The sequence below is a fragment of the Mauremys mutica genome, chromosome 24 (genome assembly GCF_020497125.1).
Source record: "Mauremys mutica isolate MM-2020 ecotype Southern chromosome 24, ASM2049712v1, whole genome shotgun sequence".
Taxonomy (NCBI): Eukaryota; Metazoa; Chordata; order Testudines; family Geoemydidae; genus Mauremys; species Mauremys mutica.
Genome location: NC_059095.1, coordinates 2903050 through 2922124, shown reverse-complemented (window position 1 = coordinate 2922124; position 19075 = coordinate 2903050). Strand labels below are relative to the sequence as shown.

Sequence of the window (19075 nt, the reverse complement as noted above, 5' to 3'; positions counted from 1 at the left end):
GAATTAATTAGATGGGCACAGGAATGCAAATTTGTGTCTTGCAAAATGTTCAGTACAATAGCCATGACAATCCTTTACTGGATTTCTCTTCTTCCTTTCCTCCTCCTACCACACCTGGTACTGGCCACAAACTTTGTATCTGCTCTAAATCAAAATAAAAGCAACCTTTTCTACGTGTCAACAACATAGCTTATTTTTACCTTTTAAAAGTGGCAGTTGTACTGAGTGGAAACAGCAAAGAAGGTAAGTACTGTGCACATTTCCTCTCTCAGACGCACCACCAGACGGCAAGCCTGACCTACACCATCAATCCCTTGCTACTCCAGTTCTGGACTTCCTTGGCAGTGTTCCCAATTCCATGGTGGTTTTGTGAGGTGGACAAGTGGGGACTGGGATTAGAAGACAACCAAGTGGCTCATTTTCGTTTATGATCTGAGTTGCTATTTGAACCCAAGCCTCTGGCATGGGCACAGGTTACACAATAACAAAGATCTTACAGCTCACAGCATCAGGAGTTCCTTGCTCGCACCTCTCTATACTATGCTTCTAAGTGTTTCCTATCAAATTTGTGATTATCTAAATTAGGGAAATTTTTAGAAGTGTAACTACACTGATGTACTTGCACTGAAGCAGAATTTCCTCGATCTGGACAAACCCAAAATTAAAGACATTTATATGCTACATACTGCGCAAGGACACAAGAATGGCCATACTAGGTAAGACCAATAGTCCATCTAGCTCTGTATCCTATCTTCCAACGGGTCAGTGCCAGATGCTTCAGTGGGAATGAACAGACCATGTCAATTATCAAGTGATCCATCCCATCATCCAGTCCCAGATTCTGGCACGCAGAAGTTTAGGGTCATTCAGAGTATGGGGTTGTGTCCCTGACTAATAGCCATTGATGGACCTGTCTTCCATGAACGTATCTAATTCTGTTTGGAGCTCTAGAGTGTCACACAGAGCAGAGTTATTCTGCTCCTCTTGCCACCTCCCCTTCCAAAATAGCACCCTGAGAGTAACAAATGGATTCATTTTACCAGTGATATTTATGTAATTACTACTTAAAACCATCAGCCATAACTGAGCTAGTCAACAGTTTATTATTTTATACAAGTTTTTGCCTGTAATAGTTTTGCTGCTCTTTTATTCTTCCATTAATTGCTACTGTTACAAATCTGCACAGGGTCGTTGGAATGTATCTGATCTGTACCAAGCTATGGGATGTGAGAGAACTCGATTGTGGCTTTAGAAGAATGCTGTCCCAAGTGTGCCCCTTAGCGTGGGATTCTGGAGTTTACGTGGGAGTAGTTCAGTTGAAACCAGGTGAGAAGAGCAGTCATTGAAATATTTTCACTAAAATTTGCATTTAAGTATCCTGTTGATACCCAACCTCCTGCCTAAACAATCAAGAGTTCTTTAACATTTCAGTCAATATTTACAACTGGAGCTCTTCCAAGCTCTTCTAGGACCTCTGTCCCTGGGCCCTCCCACTGGTGTTACAGCCAAGGATACATGTGGTTTTAACAAACCAGAGCTAGATAAAAACCTTCTCTCCATCCCTAGAGTCCTGTGGGCACCCCCCTTTGAATACGCAGGATCATGCCCTTATTTCTTTATGAGAGCTGGATGTGACTCTTCAGATTCATCAGTGTTCCTCCTCAATCTGCCAGAGGAGGTTTTTGAAACAGTGCAAGTCTCTTCCCCATGATGCCTCTGCAGAATTAAGTGTTTGTTCTCTGCTACTTTAGGAGCAGAGCTCACATCTCAACTGTAGGATCCCCCTACCATAGCACACTGGATTAACAGGACAGCCAAAAACTTAATTCAAAAATACACTTCAGAGCTTACACAACAAACTTCTTGTATCAACTTTCATGCGCCTATTTTGCATCACACACACACAGGTGTGATCTTTGAAAACGTATGGCAGGAGCACAAGCTGCGGACACCTTGTTTGATTATCTGCAATGGCTAATTTAGTACTGAAGGATTCCTACCTGCTTGAGTGAGTGATGCTGGACTATAGGTTCTGACTTGGTTTGTACAGGAGAAGCAGTCTGTTGCAGTATCCGCTGCTCAATCTCCTGCTCTTGCTGCAATGCTTTCACAAAGGCAGCCTTCAGTCGATTAGTGTGCTCAGCCTTGAGGGCCTTTTTCTGATTCGATGTCATACAGGTTTCACACATAATGGTTCCGTTCTTCTCTTCCCTCCAGCGGCAAGTGAAGTCAGTCTTACATTGAGCACACATATAGGGCTCCTGAGATGAGGCTGCGACTGAAACTTTACCTGTGGAATGCAACCAGGTTAGCTCACCACTGCTGGGTCTAAAAATGGTTTCTGCCTTTGTTCTCAAGCTCCCATCGCCCTAAGCATTTGTCGGGTTATGTTCCTATTTTATCCTTTTTATCCTCACACACACAGTTTCATTTACTGCTCTTAATGAGGATGTTAACCAATTTTTAGCTGTGCATCAAGCAAGTCTGAATCTTGGCAACAAGCGATTACTTACTCAAGCAGACTACCTAAAGGATACACAGCGGACCACACACCATCCCACAGCCATGGGAGTTAAATCAAGTCCTCTCCTCACAAAAACTAGATCAGAGGATTTTGCAAGAAAATACTGGAGTGTAATTCATCCCTTACCCTTGTATTCAGACCTCTAAAAGTATCACTACTGACCAGCAACAATGGCATTATGCTTCTGGTTTCCAAATCATTATCTGTGAAGTAAATTTTCCTCACTTTGTCCCCTCCCTCCTTTCCTACTGCTCAAGTGAAAGCAAAAAAATTGCTATTTTAAACTGCCCCAAAGTATAATAGACACTAGAAAGGCAACAGAGTCCTTGTTGCAAGGAGACTAACGTCTAACTTCTGACATGACAAAATAAGTAACGATAATTAAAAATGACAAGGTGAGAGAAAGGGTTAAGGATGGATAAGAACTACATTTATAAAGTCACATGGTTATTTCGCACATCTTGACAGTTTTGTTAGGTTGGTGAGACGACTTCGTCTTCTTCTTTAAACTGAGGGACACTCCAGTCTTCATTCCAGACCCTGCCCACCAATATATTAGTAGAGCATTTTTTTTTTAAGTCTAATTACCAAAATGTGTACATAAATCATGATCTTGGTCCTACCCTCCCCATTATTGTCGTCCTGTGTTGCAACAGGTCTAACCTATTCTAGATGAGGACCTGTCACGTCTATGGCATGAAAACCATCTACTTAAGGTTATTTAAAATTTTTCTCAATATCCAAACAACTGACTAAACCACATATAAAACATCTGACAATAACTTCACATGAGCATCATGAAAGATTATACATGGGTTGGAAAAAAAAATCATGACCATTTTTAACGTATATACACACTTGGAGGAGGCTTCTTAAAGCCCAAATAGTACAACCTCAATTTTCTGAAGGGTTTCAGACATCTGAAGTCTTCATAAAAACACAGGGTTTAGATGGGAAGCACTGCCATCAAATAGACATGACCAATATTTAGTTAACCTGAAGTTAACTAAATGGGGTTATACTGTATGCATAAATTAGCTATGACGACCTGTATAAAGTCTCATAATACAAAGTAAATGCGTTATAAAAAGTATTCTCCCTGCCTCACTCTTTAAAACACTGGTATTAGCAAATCCTCTTTAAACATTTGTTTTCTGCATGTCTTCTCCCATTTCTCTTGGTTACCAGTGTGTGTGTCTACATAAGAACTTCCTTATGTCTCATCACCCTGCCCAAGTCACCACAAGCTAGCATTAACAGCAAAAGAATGGTTCCCAGGAGGAAGATAGATTGTGACATCAGCGAATGGATCAGATAAGAAACACAAGATTACTACTAAGGGTAAAAGCTATTTATACCCAAATATGGATTTAAAAAAAAAAGATTTTTAAAACTTTTCTGAACCGTGGCAATGGATCTTTAGGGAAAAGAACCTTGCAGAAGCTGAGCCCTCCTAGCCACATACTGATAACCCACTTGTGACTAGCATGACTAACGTGCTTGGAGGAGGGAATAGTACGAGGGTCACAGTTCCCAAGGAAAGCCAGCTGTATTTTGGGGGTGGATTTGACTGATGGCTCTGGATTAGACTAGAGATATGGGTTTTTTCACCTCGAGGACACTGACCTCGCTCTGGCACGAAGCAGCCAATTGAAATCAGATCAATGTGAAGGGAGTCATTTTTAAGCACAGTTCTAGTAGTAACTAGTGTTCAAGTCACCTCTCTGCCCCCCCATGAAATCAATCACCATAAATTGCAGCATTATTGGTAGACTCTGAGGCCAACGACTGAACAGCCAATGGAAAGTGCACCACCTTCTTATTGTGTTTTAAGAGATGGTTGCCCCCAGGTCAAATTTATAACCAACTGGTGAGGCAGCATGGGGGGGGGGCGGGGGGTGTCCACTGCTACCACCGCTGACTGGAGCTGTGCGTTTGTTCTTGGGGTGGTTTTCACTTTACTATGCGGGCACTGCCAGAGTCAGTGACCCAATGTGAAACTGAATAGGTGGTTGAATAAAAAAAGCCTTCCAAAGAAACAGGGGCAGATCTATGGGTTTTCAAGGTTATAACTTCAGAGGTTACCTGGGTAGCAACCTTTGTCGTCTAGCCAAATCTGAAGTACAGTCCTCATACTTAGAGCTCCATTGCAAAACAAAACGATCAGATCTAGGTCACTTTGAACGTGGAGGACAACTTCCTTCATCTCCAGCAAGCAAATTAAAGCTTTTTCAATTACACAAATTCGGTTAATTTGGAAATGCAAATCCTCTTTGCTTTTAGGAACAAGTTGGGATAGAAACCCGCTGAGATTTCCAGGTAACGTCCATACCAGATTATTCTTCTGAAACTGATCCTCCTCAGAGAATTTTACTGGGGTAGAGGACCAAAGAGAATTGAAGATAAGGGCAAGGAAGCTTTCTAGAGCAGGGGGTCTCAAACTTCATTGCACTGCAACTCCCTTCTGACAACAACAATTACTACATGACCCTGGGGGGGGGGGGGGGTAACCAAAGCCCCACCGTCGCCTAAGGGCTTCAGCCCCAGGCAGGGGGCCTGTAACCTGAGCCCCCAACTGTCCAGGGCTGAACCCCTTGGGCTTCAGCTTTGGCTCCAGGCGGTGGGGCTCAGGCTTCAGCCTCCACCCTAGGAGCCAGCAAGTCTAAGCCAGCCCTGGTGACCCCATTAAAATGGCGTTGTGACCCACTTTGGGGTCCTGAACTACAGTTTGAGAACCGCTGTTCTAGAGAAAAGTTCTTACAATCAGTATCCAGCACGCAAGAATCCAGGATGGTAGTGGGCTTCTAGAAATCCCAGTTAGAGAACGTAAATTTGAAAGCCACAGAGATATTACTGAAACCAGTATTAAATTTTTGTTCTCAGTTTACCTAATTACTGTGAGAAAACCCAAAATATTTCTTCTGATACAGCCATGATTAAAAGGCATTGCTACTCCAGCTCTTCTTACATGATAAGGAAGGGCCAGCGCCTCACCTTTTGCCAGAGGCTAAGGAAGCATCCTCCACTGCATAAACCAAGAATATTAAAGAAATAAATTGAGTACTTCTGCTGCACTTTGCATTTAAAACTGCTGTGCAAAAACCACCACCTATTTGAGGAAGGTATGTATTATTTCCATTTTTAAGATAAAGAAATTAAGGAAGAGATTAAGCAATTTGGAGAAATCCACATGGTATCAGTGACCGAACTAAGACTAAGTTGCATGCTCTCAACTCTTAACCTCATGCTGCTTCTAAAACAGGTGAGGGTGGTGAGAGAAGTAACAGTACATGAAATTAATACACTTGTATTAATGAGTCTAGCATATTTTAAAGCTCTCAGTAAATAAGCCTCCAGTATCTAGTACTAGCTTACCTTGAGTTTCTAGCAAGTTCTGCACTACTTCCTCCAAACCAACCAGATAAATAAATTCGTTGTTGGCCGCACTTGGCAGGAAATTCATCTCTGGTGCAGGTGGTTTAGGAGGTGGGATCTCCAGTAGCGTCTTCTCCAGCTGCTTGCGCAGTGCAAGTTTGGCAGCAGCTTGCCGGCTGGCTGGGGACTCGTTGGAGTTCACTATAGAAGCAACACTGGTAGTAGTAGCAGCATTAGCCTGAGCCGATGTCACGGTTGTACCTTTTATTGAAGTAGGTGAGGCCTTAAAGGAAATACAAGCATGGTTACTAATCAGAATACAACTGCCTTGATAGTTTAATCCCTATAGCCCATTCTAATCTTGTCCTCTCTGAGATAACCAACAAGGAGGCCAACTAGTATCAATTGTGATAGTAGACAAGTGTCCACATCACAAAAACTATTTGGAACTGGATTAAGCCATCTCTCAAAATACCAATTTCATATAGCCCACAGAATAGACATCAGGGTATGACTTGTGCCCTTGATATAAATGGGTCACCTAGAGGTGCAATGCTAGGCATTCCATTACCAGGCATCTAGTCCCTCTATCTAATATTTTTTCCAGAATTCTTAACTTTGCTCATTCACCATTTTTTGTAACGCATTCTTAGAAACTTGAAAAGGCCATTTACAGTACTACTTAATATTTTGTCCTTTTTGATTTGACAAACGCTGACTTTTCCCTGCATAAATTATGAATCATAAGTCAGTTTGCTTTTGTCTCCTTCACTGGTTCACTAACAGAAATGCACTGTGCATTTTGGGTTCTGCTTAAATAGTGGTTATTTTATTTATGTGAGAAAATGCTTCCTTAGAAGAGAGAAGGGGGTAGGAGGAAACGGATTCTGGGGAACATTTCCAACTAAACATGCCCAGTATAGTAGCTGAGGCCCAAAATTTGTCCACAATATTTACATTCCTTCCAAGTCTTGTTTTGTCATACCCCGGACGTTACATATTTCCTCTGTCTTCTCACAGACAATACAAAAGTCAATTAAAACGTACAGTGTCAAAAGTTAAATGCATTTTAAATTAACTTAAGAGATTTGTATTGGGTATGAACAAATTCATATGGACTGTTCTTTTCCCTTGTATGTGCATATATTATCTAGAGCTTTTGCAAACGCTGAATAAAGATAAAGAACTGCCTGCAAGCAAAGAACAAAGAGCGGAGTAGTAACAGAAATAACCAGTTACATCAGTTGAGAGAGAAGACTGCAAACAAGAGTAATGAGATGTAGCAAGTGGACAAATCAGTAACTGTATTTAGTCTCAAAAGGACAGAAGTGAATAGTGTTCTGTATCTTTTGGATCTCACCTGTGGTATATTGACAAGCAGGCTGGTATTGGGAACATTGGCAATGCGGATTAAACCCTGTTGTATAATTCTCTGTCCCTGAATCTGTACACTGGGGACGGATGCCCGTGGTGCCAGAAGCAGCGGAGGTGGCCCCGTGCTGGAGTGCTGTCGGATGTTGTGGATTTGCTGGGGAGAAACAGAGATGGGCTGATGCAATGGTTCCATGAAGGATGGGATGGAGAGTGTTAGAGAAGGTGGAGAACAGTGGGTGGGAGGTGGAGTAGGAACAAAACAAAACAAACACACACAAAAAACACGCAACAACATTAACATAATTGTCAAAATCCGCGGCTTCATTTTGATTGTAAATGCATTCCAAGAGAAGCAACATAGAATGCAACATTAGAAAAGACGCTTGACTTCAAAACTTAAGCCAAAAATCTAACCATTTTGGCCTTGATAAACACAATGGTCTGAAGTTAACAGTCCCTTTCCAACATGTATAGCTCCTAATAGTCTGTTTAACTTTAAGATTATTAGTGCAGCAATTCTACTTTAGACTGAACAAGTTTTTTGCATATTAATCAGGACCGAAAGGAAACTAAATCCCATGTGCAAACCTTCTTTAACATTAGCCATCCAGCAGGCACAGATGGTTTATTAAAAAAAAGTCGTCCCACCACTGCAAAATAAAATCTCCACTGAGCTAGATAAATATTTCCCTGCATCACACAGTGATCACAGTATATTCAGTAAGAGCCACTGGAGGTAACTCTCCCCTCACCCCACCTTGCTCCTTTGGTGCAACCACTACTTTCCCCTCATAGAAGACAAATGGACTTAAGAACAAGACGCCTTCCCAGCATTTTCAGTTCTCCAGTTTGCTACCTCATCCTAGCAGCCCATTAGTCAATCTGACAATGAAGGCATTGAGAGAGATTAAAACATACATCAGAGGTGAAATTGATAAAACAGGAAAAGTGGGAGAAAAATGTTTTTAAGAACCAAAACCACAGTAGGATTAAGTCTTCTACATTGTTCTGGTGGGTCAAGCCAGCCCGATGGTAGTGCTTTGCATCACCGTATGAGACCTGGGTTAGTCCTCATCATAAAAGTCTTAGGAGTGAGACAGTGCATCTAGTCAGCACAGATCGCTCACCAGTAATGCATCCAGTCTATTAAGGAGAGGGTCCTACGAGAACCTCATCCAATCCTCTTGGGTAAGGGGATTGGTGATCATGACTCAGAGCCTTGAAGTTGAAATGTAAAAGTGGAAAGAATTAGTGACACGATCCCCTAAGCCCTGAGGGGAGCGGAAAGAACACACCTGATGCAGTGAGGGAGATCTACAACCACACCAACTCTTACCTGGGCTCCTCTGACAAGAGGTGGCATTACTATCTGCGTATTCTGCTGAGATCCCAGTTTTGAAGATGCTTGTTGCCCTCCACGGACCAATGGAGGGGGGATAACAGTGCCTGGTATACGTGAAGAGGTCTACAAAACACAGGAGCATTTACTTTTACATTTATTTTTAGAAAACAGAACGTGCTTATCTATATAGACGTTTATATTTAGTTTCTCACAGTTGTATTTGACTGTTTGTATGCCTATGTCATTTTCAAAGACTGCACTGCCACGCCTTCCTTGTGAATTCCCAAAGAGATTTTTCTTCTTTCTACTTCCTCCCTCTCCTCTTTACTTGCCTTACTCTGTCTATCTGCTGAGCTGTTCTTGGTATTGGTATTGATATTGAGGGAATCTATAGGTGAGTCTCAGATCTTACACTGAATGTAAGGGCACAGAGCTCATTGTTTTTCTCACTGAAGCAGTTTTGAACAAAGATTTCAGTTCTAATGGGGTATCAATTCTAGGGTGGAGAACTTCTTTTACTATATGAAATGCAGCTTTATACATACATCTGGGTATCATCACTTAGAGAAGCCAAAAACTGGCCACTGTTCACGAGTTAAGGTTCTCACAAAAGCACAGGAGCTAGCTTTCCCTTTCACTATTTATAGTGAGTGTAATAACTTCATACTGTGAAGGGCATAGGGGAAGCCAATGTTCACTTATATTGTGCTTTTCATTCAAGGATTTCAGAAATGCTTTACAAACATTAAATAAACTTCACGAAATTCAGGAATTACTGCAATTGTACAGTTACAGATACAGAGAGGTAAAGTAACTGGCCCAAAACTTGTATAGCAAGTAAGAGACAGAAAAGCAACAGAACCCAGGAGTCCTGACTCCCATTTCCCCGCTCTGACCACTAGACTATATGCCTTCCACTACTGAAAAAAATTCCACTCTGTGTTACTTGAAAATTTCATTTGTGGTGCAAGTTCCTCTTAAAGTGCTGTCTTTAGTGAGGGCAGCAGTCTCTCTGTGCAGTAGAGATAAAGAATCTGTCAACCTTTGAGTTGATCATTTTATTCTAGTGCCCTGAAACTTGCTTATGATGGTAGGATAGTTTCACAGGAAAATTAAGCAGGGTGCTCTTTGGCCAAAGGCCTTTTCAGTACCTCTTATGTATCAGTCAGGAAAGTGCATTTGGAATTTGACTAAAAATCAGCCACTGGAAGAAAGATTATAGGGGGTTATCTGCCTGAAACATCTTATTCTCCCCCACTCCCAGTCTTAAGAGCTTTTTGTAACTGGATTCATGGGGCTTAGCACTGGTTTAATCAATATAAAAAATTCCACTTGGAACCAAACTGTTTTTGTGACAACTAAGCAGACTAGACATCCAGTCCTATGAAATAAACCTTGCAGGATGCTTTTTGTGCTAGAACTGTTCATTATGTGAAAAGTTGAAAATTCATTATCTGCCACTGTACAACTTTGCTAGAATGCTTATTGAAATTAGAAGTGGGAGAGATGTCATCAACATATTACTACTTCTCCGCCCAGCAATATATGGAGCAACTTTGCTAGATCTATACTGAAGATTATCCCTCCTATTACTATGCACCTTCATCCCCCTTGCATGCCCCAAACCTGGCAACATATGAGGCCCCCATGCTAACCTGAAGGGATGGCTTGCCAGCAGGAACATTCTGTGTTCCCCGCACCAATGGGGGAGGGGTGGCCACAGCACTCCCAGAGGAGCCAGGAGGCTACAAGAGAAAAACCAGAAAGACAGACCCATGAGAGGTTTGAGCAGAATTGCAGCAATTAAGGAAAATAAAAATATTTGCCTCCTTATAACTCAATGAGAGATTACTGCAATATAATGATACTCTCTCTCTCTCATACACACACTGTCTAACGGGCATGTTTAAATCCACAAATTAGTATTCAAGTATAGATAAGAGATTCATTCATTCTTAGTCTTATATAAATTATATACCTTCATGAAGGCTTTAAACTCAATTATATAAAACAGTTTAGTAATTTACAATACATTTTAAAATGAGCTATTTAAAAATTAAATAGGTCTCAATATACAACCTAATTCAGTCCCCAATGCATGGACAAACTTCATTAATTAAGGACTGTTACCCGAAAACGAATCAGGATATTAAGAAAGCATTCTAAAATGTGTTGTTCCATTCTACTTAGTCAATTCTATATCCAAAAGTTCACTTCATCAGTGTTCAGTAGCAGATTATGTAATGCACGTACCCAACACATCTCATTGATTTCAGTAAACAAAAGCCTGAGTTTAAAAACAAAGGACTCCAAAAGAAAATTTCACAGAAAGTGAGGGAAATAAAACATTTCTCCTTACCCACCTCCAATGTGAACTGAAATGCTTTTAAATATAAATATGTACAAAAACTGTTAAGATCCACAGAGTCACACACATTGTAAAGTAAAGTGAAACAGGAAATGACTTTCAACTATTCATCAGTCAAGACTAGAATTCAGAATTTTGAGTTTCCCTTGCCTGGGTTTATCAGTAACATCTAAAGCAGCGTACGGGATACAGTACTTGGCTACTGGTTCTGTGTGTTCGTGACTCTTAGATGTTAATGCCTTTCAAAAGTATGTTGGTAGTATTAATGCTGGAAAATATTCTATTAAGGATTCAGATTCTTTGTTTTTTAATGATTTTAAGTGCGCAATATTCACACAATCTTAAAAACTGTCAAAATGTCTTCAAACTAAAAAGCATAAAACTGATTAATGATGGACAGTTTTACAGTGTTTTAACAGGAAAACTAAAAACAGCAAAAACATGAAGATGAAGAGGACATGACACACTTTGGAAGAGCCAATATAGTCAACAGCAAAGTTCTGGTAAACTATTGTACATAATTTTAAGAAGGGATATACTGCAAAGCTCTTTCACTACAAATGCATATTCAAAGTCAGTGGAAAGGGAACCACCTTTGAAAAGGTTAATACAAAGATTCCAGAAAGGTAACTTCTGTATTTAAAATGGGGAATACCACTGGAACCAGAATGAACTTTTAAAGTGCATTCTCAAAAGGCCTTTATACTTTTACTGTTGGACTGACAGACTGGATTGTTTTGAGAAACAAGGAAATTCACTTAATGTTTGGAGAAAACGGCTTTTTCAATTAAAGAGATATTCTGAAGTGTTACAGTACATTTTGATTTGAGAGTTATACAGGGTACCACAAAATTATGGCATCAACCATGCTGGCAGTGTTTAGAAACCAAAACCACCAGTTGTTAAACGTCTGTGGGGAAATCAATACCTTCTGAGTAGTGGTCTCTTTCTGTATTTGACTCTGCCGAAGCTTTTTCAATAAAACAAGTTTTGCTTCTTCTAATCGTAACTCTTCTTTTAGCTGTTTAATCATTCTCTCGCGCTCCTCTGGGCTGCTCTTCTGTAAGGCCAGTTAAGGTATTTGGGGGTGGGGTAGAAAGGACAAAAGAAGATAAAGTACAAGTAACAACAACCTGCAGCAGAATAACTCAGTTGGGCTAACAGCATTCACCTGGAATGTATGGACATAAACTAAGTGCTGAGAAAGAGCTCAAACCAAAAGCAGGCTTTAAAATTCATCCTTTACTAAACTGGGAAAATTAACAGCTCATTTTGCTTTAAACAAAAAGTTTCTACTTCTGAAGTGGGAATACTGTGCTATTTTAAATACTGAATGGGTGGCTAACAAGTTTTCATAAATTTATCTGAAAAAGTATGGGGGCAGGGCAAGAGAGGATGTTAGGAGTAGAAACCCAAACAGACAGACTGACTTCAGCCCTTAATGCAGCCTCAGCCCCAGGAGCTCAAACTGTATGAAGCTGTAGATGAAAAAGGTGAAAACAGCTGCTGAATCTTACATCCTGGAGTCTCAACTTCAACTCAGAAATATTGAAACAGGCACAAATTATTCTAAGTAACATAGCCTAGAGCGTATCAAAAAACGTGGACTCACCATGAGTGCCTCTGTGTTGGTCTCTCTTAATGCTATTTTTGTTAAACCATTCATTCTAGGGCTCGAAGGTTCATTGTCTGATAACACTATAATATCAGGTGAGGGGACTCTCTTTTCTCTCTTTAGATCACTGTAAATCAAAAGAAAGCAAGGCCATTTAACTTCTCCCAGAGTAAAGCATGTTACTTTTTTAAGCTGTTACTGACAGATTAACCCTGAATGCCTCAAGTGTGAAGAAAGTGTTAAGTATCCAATGCAAGACCAGAGTTCACACTCAGATTCCAATTTCCATCTGAAGATTGTAAGCATAAGATGACAATCACGATTACTCGTGAAATAGCCATAATGAGAGTACAAACAGGCCTTAAATCAGTGGTTATCAAACTGGGTCGCAACCACAAATGCAGATCGTACCACCATCAGCAGATGGGGGTCACGTGATCTCTAGCATGTGGCATATGCCATTTTGCTTGACATGGCATGACCTTGCACGCACCATATGTAAGAGGTCACAATGTGCGGAGGACGCCATTTTGTAGAGTTAACTGGTATCTTTCCTGCAGCACAACCTCACATGTATGGTGTGTGCAAGGTCATGTTGGGCAGAGGATGCTATTTTGTTCTTCAAAACTGTATCCTCAATGCAGTCTGGGGTCCCAGCAGGAAATACTTCATTAAAATGGGGCTGTACTAGCAAAAAATGTTTGGGAACCTCCTGCCTTAAGTCATTGGTACCTCTGTTGAGGCTACCAAAAGACGTGCCAAACATGGTGGTAGTTTGTACAACGGGGATAACGCAGTTCCTAATGGAAGGGTGAGTCAGCAAATTCATTCACAAGGCGGATGGCAATGACTTTCAGTCACTGGTGACCAACACTGCAAGCAAACCAATGACCTAGAGGTGAAAGGGCCTATATCCCAGGGCAAATCCAAACCCATCCCATTTGCTCACTGCCAAAAGGCCTGAAAACTCTTCAGCCTGTACAAGTATTCAATGACCAACATTTCATCAGGTTGCTTTCCTTATCCCTCCCCTACTACAAATGTTTCTAGGTTATTATCCCCCACCCAAGTTACAATTTTATTGATCAGAGTCCTACTGAAGCAGGACTAAAGGTGCACTACACATACAATTCACTGCAACACAGCATGTACAAGAAAAGCATTTGCATTTAAAGATTTTACAGCACAATATTCTATTAACACCACAAGTAGGTGCCCTATTACTTAGCAAGTTAAATGTCTCAGCAACCTAAATGCCCAATTTATATCCAAACCCACAGAAACACTTTCTCCAGATGCAGATACGATGTTATACTTAGTTTCATTTCACCTTAGAGACATTGTTTGGAATTTTTAAGCAACAGCAGGGTCATCAGTTGTTTTGATGTGCTATATCTTAGCATGTGCTGGATTCAGAGACCTGAACTACCTTTTAACTCTAACAGTCATACAAGAACATTGTTATTTAATCACACCAGCCAAAAAGGACCGAGACAGATTACCGTGCAGCATAATGTAACAGCAGACTACAGTACCATTCTTTCCACTGCACTGTACAGCTTTCTGATTGGACAGACACTAACAGCCTATAAAACCTTCCTGGCTTGGGATGTCCAGCAGAGGCCATTTGCCAAGCGAATTAAGAACTTGAGCTGAAACGAGTCTTTAGTAAAATATAGCTGATCAGCTATATTAACCCATTGGTGTTAGGATTAGGGATTTCAGATATCAAGTGTATAGTATCTCAAGGGTGGCAGCAGATTTAATAAGTGGTCTTTCACTGAAACACAATAGCATAGCCTCCACCCACGCTGCCAGTTACCTTTCTGTAACTGGAGCAGCACATCTCAGAATACATGTCCATTCCACATTAGGTGTGTGTGCTTGCCACATGCACCAGTGCCTTTTCCCTCAGCAGTATCCGTAGGGGAGCGGCTCTGGCGCCCACATAGTATGGTATAAGGGGTGCTGCTGGCTCCCCCAGCCCTCAGTTCCTTCTTGCCGGAAACTGACAATGGGGAAGGAGGGCGGGTCATGGAATGGACATGAGCAACATCTTGGAGAACACCAATTACGGACAGGTAACGGTCTTTTCTTCAAGTACTTGCTCACGTCCATTCCACATTAGGCGACTCCCAGCAGTTCCCGTGGTGGAGGACAGGAGTTCACGGCTGTGCAGATTGTAACACAGCTCTGCTGAACCCAGTGTCATCTCTGGCTTGCAGAGGGTGTGGAGCTGGGTTGATGTACGGAAAGGCTTGGTATGCGCCAAGTAAAAAGCCAAGACCCTCCGGACGTCCACTGTGTGCAGACGCCTCTCCTCAGCAGTCTTGTGCGGCTTGGGACAGAACACAGGCAGGAACACGTCCTGGCTTACGTGGAAGGAAGGCTGGGTGGAGCCATAGCTGGACCTTGTCCTTATAAAACACTGTGTAAGGCCTTAATCGCTGAGACTACTCTTGCCGACGTCACCACCAACAGGAAAGCGACTTTCCAGGCCAAGTACGAAAGGGAGCAAGAGCCCAGTGACTCGAAAGGCGGGCAAGTGAGCCTGGAGAGGACCAGGTTAAGGTTCCCACCACGGGACAGGGGCCCAGCCCTGCGGGTAAAGCCTCTCGAGGCCCCTCAGGAACCTGACAGTCATGTCGTGAGAAAAGACTGTCTGACCTTGGACTGGCTGGTGGAATGCAGAGATGGCTGCAAGGTGCATTCTAATGGAAGAATGCACCAGACCCTAGGTCCTGAGTTGCAAAAAGTAGTCCAAGATGGACTGCACTGAAGAATGTGAGGGGGTGAACGGTGAACGAGTGGGTGAACCGTGGCGGGATGTCCCCCACGATGGGGAGCAGTACCATTGAGGCGAGGGCGGATGGAAAGGTCCCAAGGTGGGCTTACCCTGAGGTCCGGGCACCGCCAGAGCTGGTGTGGGCGGCACCAGGATCTCCTGCACAGCCTGGAGCACTTCAGGCGTCGACAGCATCTGAAGCTGATGAAGGCCCACCTCTCTGTCTGGTCTTCCAGGCAAGGAATGGGGTTGGCTGTAGCGCTCGATGTGAGCTGAAGGCCGACTTCCTGATGGGGCAGATGAGCTCCCCAACACGGGTCTTGGCTCGCCCCCAGCCCTGTCCTTCCCCTTGCGGGAAGGGGGACACTGTCCCCTATCGCCCTTCTTCAACCTCGTGGCCAGGGCCATGGATTGGTGCCGGCTCGTGGATGGCGCTGGCGGGGCATTATGCACCGATGACGCGGTGCTGGGTTGGACCTTTGCTCTGAGACTGGAGTGTGCCGGACTCCATCAGAAGCACTGAGTCTGATTCCACACTCTCTTGGTCCTAGGTTTAAAGGATTTGCAGATTCAACATTTTTCACTTATGTGCCCTTCACCAAGGCACCTGAGACAGCTACTATTCAGAACGCTCATGGGCATGGGCTGTTTGCAGCGATTGCAGGGCTTAAAGCCTGGGGACCGGGGCACACCCCACCCAAGTTCCTGACAGGACTAAGAAAACTAACTACTGCTAAGGGTTAATTAACTATTACTAACTAACTATGTACACTAATTTTACAAGAATTCTAGTTTGTCTGAACAAAGCCTAAGCAACGCTAGTAAGAGAAGCGAACGTTCCGTGCACTGTCACTAGTGGCAAGAAGGAACTGAGGGTGGAGGGAGCCGGCAGCATCCCTTATACTGCGCCATGCAAGCGCCACTCCAGAGGGTGCCAGAACCACCCCCCTACGGATACCGCTGAGGGAAGAATTTCCGGCACCGGTACACGGGGCGAGCACACACCCCTAATGTGGAATGGACATGAGCAAGCACTTGAAGAACTTACCTTTTTTATGGGATAAGTACTCTTCTAACATGATTATACATCTTAAGAAACTGTGTTACAAACCCAAACAAAAACTACAAGAATACAATGAAAGCCTTTTCAATAAGTATCCTGTAAATGAAGTCATTTTTCAATGCATTATTGCTGACCAGATTAAACCTGCCAAATTAATTTTTGAGAGACAAACCAAAACAACAATTAAAACAGTGAAGCCAAATGAAGCAAATATACAGGCATCCATTTAAAAAAAAAAAAGCCTCTTGTGCAGCAAGATCATGCACTTAACTACCTTTAATCTGTACTTCAGGGTGAAAATTACCTTAATTCGCAACCTGGAAACATGGCAAGTTAACCCTATGTTCTCTTAAAAATGAGGCAGTTTCTCCCCACCTTAAATTACAGCTTCTGGAGTTAACTGTAGTACCTTTTTTAACATACAGAAGTTACTTGAAGAATCCAGGTACTTAAAATGTTTCTTCTTTGTTTCTATTGTTATTTAGTGATGTACCATATGTAAGACACACTAATACCCTCAAAACAGGGATAGAGTAACCTCACAGTTGCAGAGTACCTTTACTGTAGCGATATTCCTGTACCACTATTGATAAGCTAAATACTAATGTAAACTACACACCTTCAGTAAATGCCATGCCAGTTCAAACAAACAGTTTTCTGAAAACTATGAAAAGCAGTCTTTGGTATCTCAGCTATAGCCATATATTCAATACTGCATTTAATGCAGTTGTCCACCTTGGTAGAAAAGGAGCAGAAAATGAGTTTCAGTTTCCTCTAGGGGGCACAGTGAGCCAGTGAACCAATCTTTCAACTCTGAAGGGGTTTAAAAATAACCATTGGGGCACAGGTGAAAGCTTTAAAGCCTGAGCTTTTCTCTGACTAAGGTAGAGTAAATTGGTTGCCTTGACTAAAAAGACAGACAGGGAGAGAAAAATTAAGAGCGCTTGCAAACAAGAGACTCAAGTTAAAAAGGTCTCAGTATAGACAAAGTCTAAAGTACATCATCTCAAGTAACATCATATGACTTTCTTAACCCATCCTGCTAAGTGTGAAAAAAAATCACCTGAAAATGATTTTTAAAGAACACTTAACTAAGGCAATAATCTCATTACTTAGGTAATGTAACCTTGAAGAGGTGTAGAGTTTTTCATGTAGCTAAACCTAATCCACATATTTTAAGAGATACAATAGATCTTCTCAAACTCTACCCCCTTATTATTTTATAGATTATGCTTCTGCACGGGGTAAAGCTATGCAAGCACCTTTTTATAAGCATCTCATGTGTAACTGCCTTCTACAAGTGTACTGCCACAAGGTGCCATACAGACTGTAGGTATTATGGCTATGAACATAGTGTTGCAGAACAGAAGTTCTCTGTCGCCCACCAGAAAAGCCACAAACTATCTGAAGTCATACAACCTTGAAAATTAAACACACTTTTGTAAAATGAAAGTAAATCAGACTACTCACTATCAGTTTCTGTAGCTGTGAAAGAAACAACTTAGAAGCTTACCTAAGTAGTAAGCTGGGCCACTGAAAGTTTACGGTGATTGACACTATCCGTTTTTGCAAAATCTCTATGTAAGGACCAACAGATGTGATTTAGGAAAACTGAACCCATCTGAACCAAGTTCGGACTTCTACAACACCCAACTCTGATATGAAAGGATTATCTTTTTATCCTCTTGGAGAAGGCGGTCTTATCCCCACTAACGCCCTCCACAAGGGGACAAAATATGGCACAAATTTGGGTATGAAACAATTGTAGTTTGGAAGAATTCTATTGGCAGACTTAAGTCTGCTGAATCACTCTGAGGCGATTAGCCACATTTAAAACAGAAGATACTTAAACCTGATTTGTCAAAAGGAAGTTGAATTCAAGACAACATTGCTGATCAGAGAATAGTGCATTGACAGAGCTCATAAGGTCCTGTTTTAACCGTTCAATTCTCAAAGCAACCAGGCATAAGAATAATCAATATGTACATGTAGCAAGGGTGATGTCACCCCATCAATTATCACAGCATCATAACAGCTAGCAGGGAGCTAACTTCCTGTATTCTAATCAGGCCACCAAAGTCATGTGAGAAAGGCATTTCCCTCACTGGACATGTGACCCTTTAACTGTTCCTTCCACCGTGAAAACCATAGCAACAGCCAGTTCTAACCGGCTTGTGACACATAGCCTTCATTTTACGAAGTGAGGTAGGGTTCAGGTGCTGTAAGAAAATGGAGCAGACTAAGCTTAAGGGGCTGCCTTTGCACTATAGAAACTTCCTGGATCAGCTGCCCACTTGAGACTATTAATAAAAAGCATCATGTATTGCACAATAGGAAAAAAAAACATTCACCTAACAGTACAGGAATGAGTTATGCTCAACTACTCTACTACTTTTTAAAGTTTAAGAACTTTTATAGTTGATTTGCTGCTTTGCTTCAAACTCTGAAAATACACATCAGTAGTCCATTATGGCTTTTTAAAAGTCTATCTACTTAGTCATGGAAGCAAGTTTCAAGTAGTCACTTGTAATAAAAATTAAAAAATCCCAAAAGGTGGTTTTTTTGACACAAGTTCTTTTCTACTTTTTAGGCCAGGCGAGAATGAGAAAGCAAAGCAGAAATTATTGAA

The 19075-nt window shown here is 41.8% G+C and overlaps 1 protein-coding gene across 7 annotated transcripts in view; it reads right to left on the bottom strand.

Annotated features, from left to right (window-relative positions):
* GATAD2A (GATA zinc finger domain containing 2A) overlaps positions 1 to 19075 on the bottom strand; it is a 119961-nt gene that overhangs the window by 5365 nt on the left and 95521 nt on the right. For 6 of the 7 annotated variants that reach the window (XM_044998637.1, XM_044998634.1, XM_044998633.1 and 3 more), the window contains 7 exons: positions 12596 to 12725; positions 11912 to 12052; positions 10271 to 10360; positions 8610 to 8738; positions 7260 to 7427; positions 5900 to 6182; positions 2001 to 2290 (listed from right to left, as the gene is read on the bottom strand). In XM_044998637.1, coding sequence (XP_044854572.1) covers positions 2001 to 2290; positions 5900 to 6182; positions 7260 to 7427; positions 8610 to 8738; positions 10271 to 10360; positions 11912 to 12052; positions 12596 to 12725 — 1231 coding nt within the window. The remainder of the gene's footprint in view (positions 1 to 2000; positions 2291 to 5899; positions 6183 to 7259; positions 7428 to 8609; positions 8739 to 10270; positions 10361 to 11911; positions 12053 to 12595; positions 12726 to 19075) is intronic. The other variant, XM_044998635.1, reaches the window with a different exon arrangement.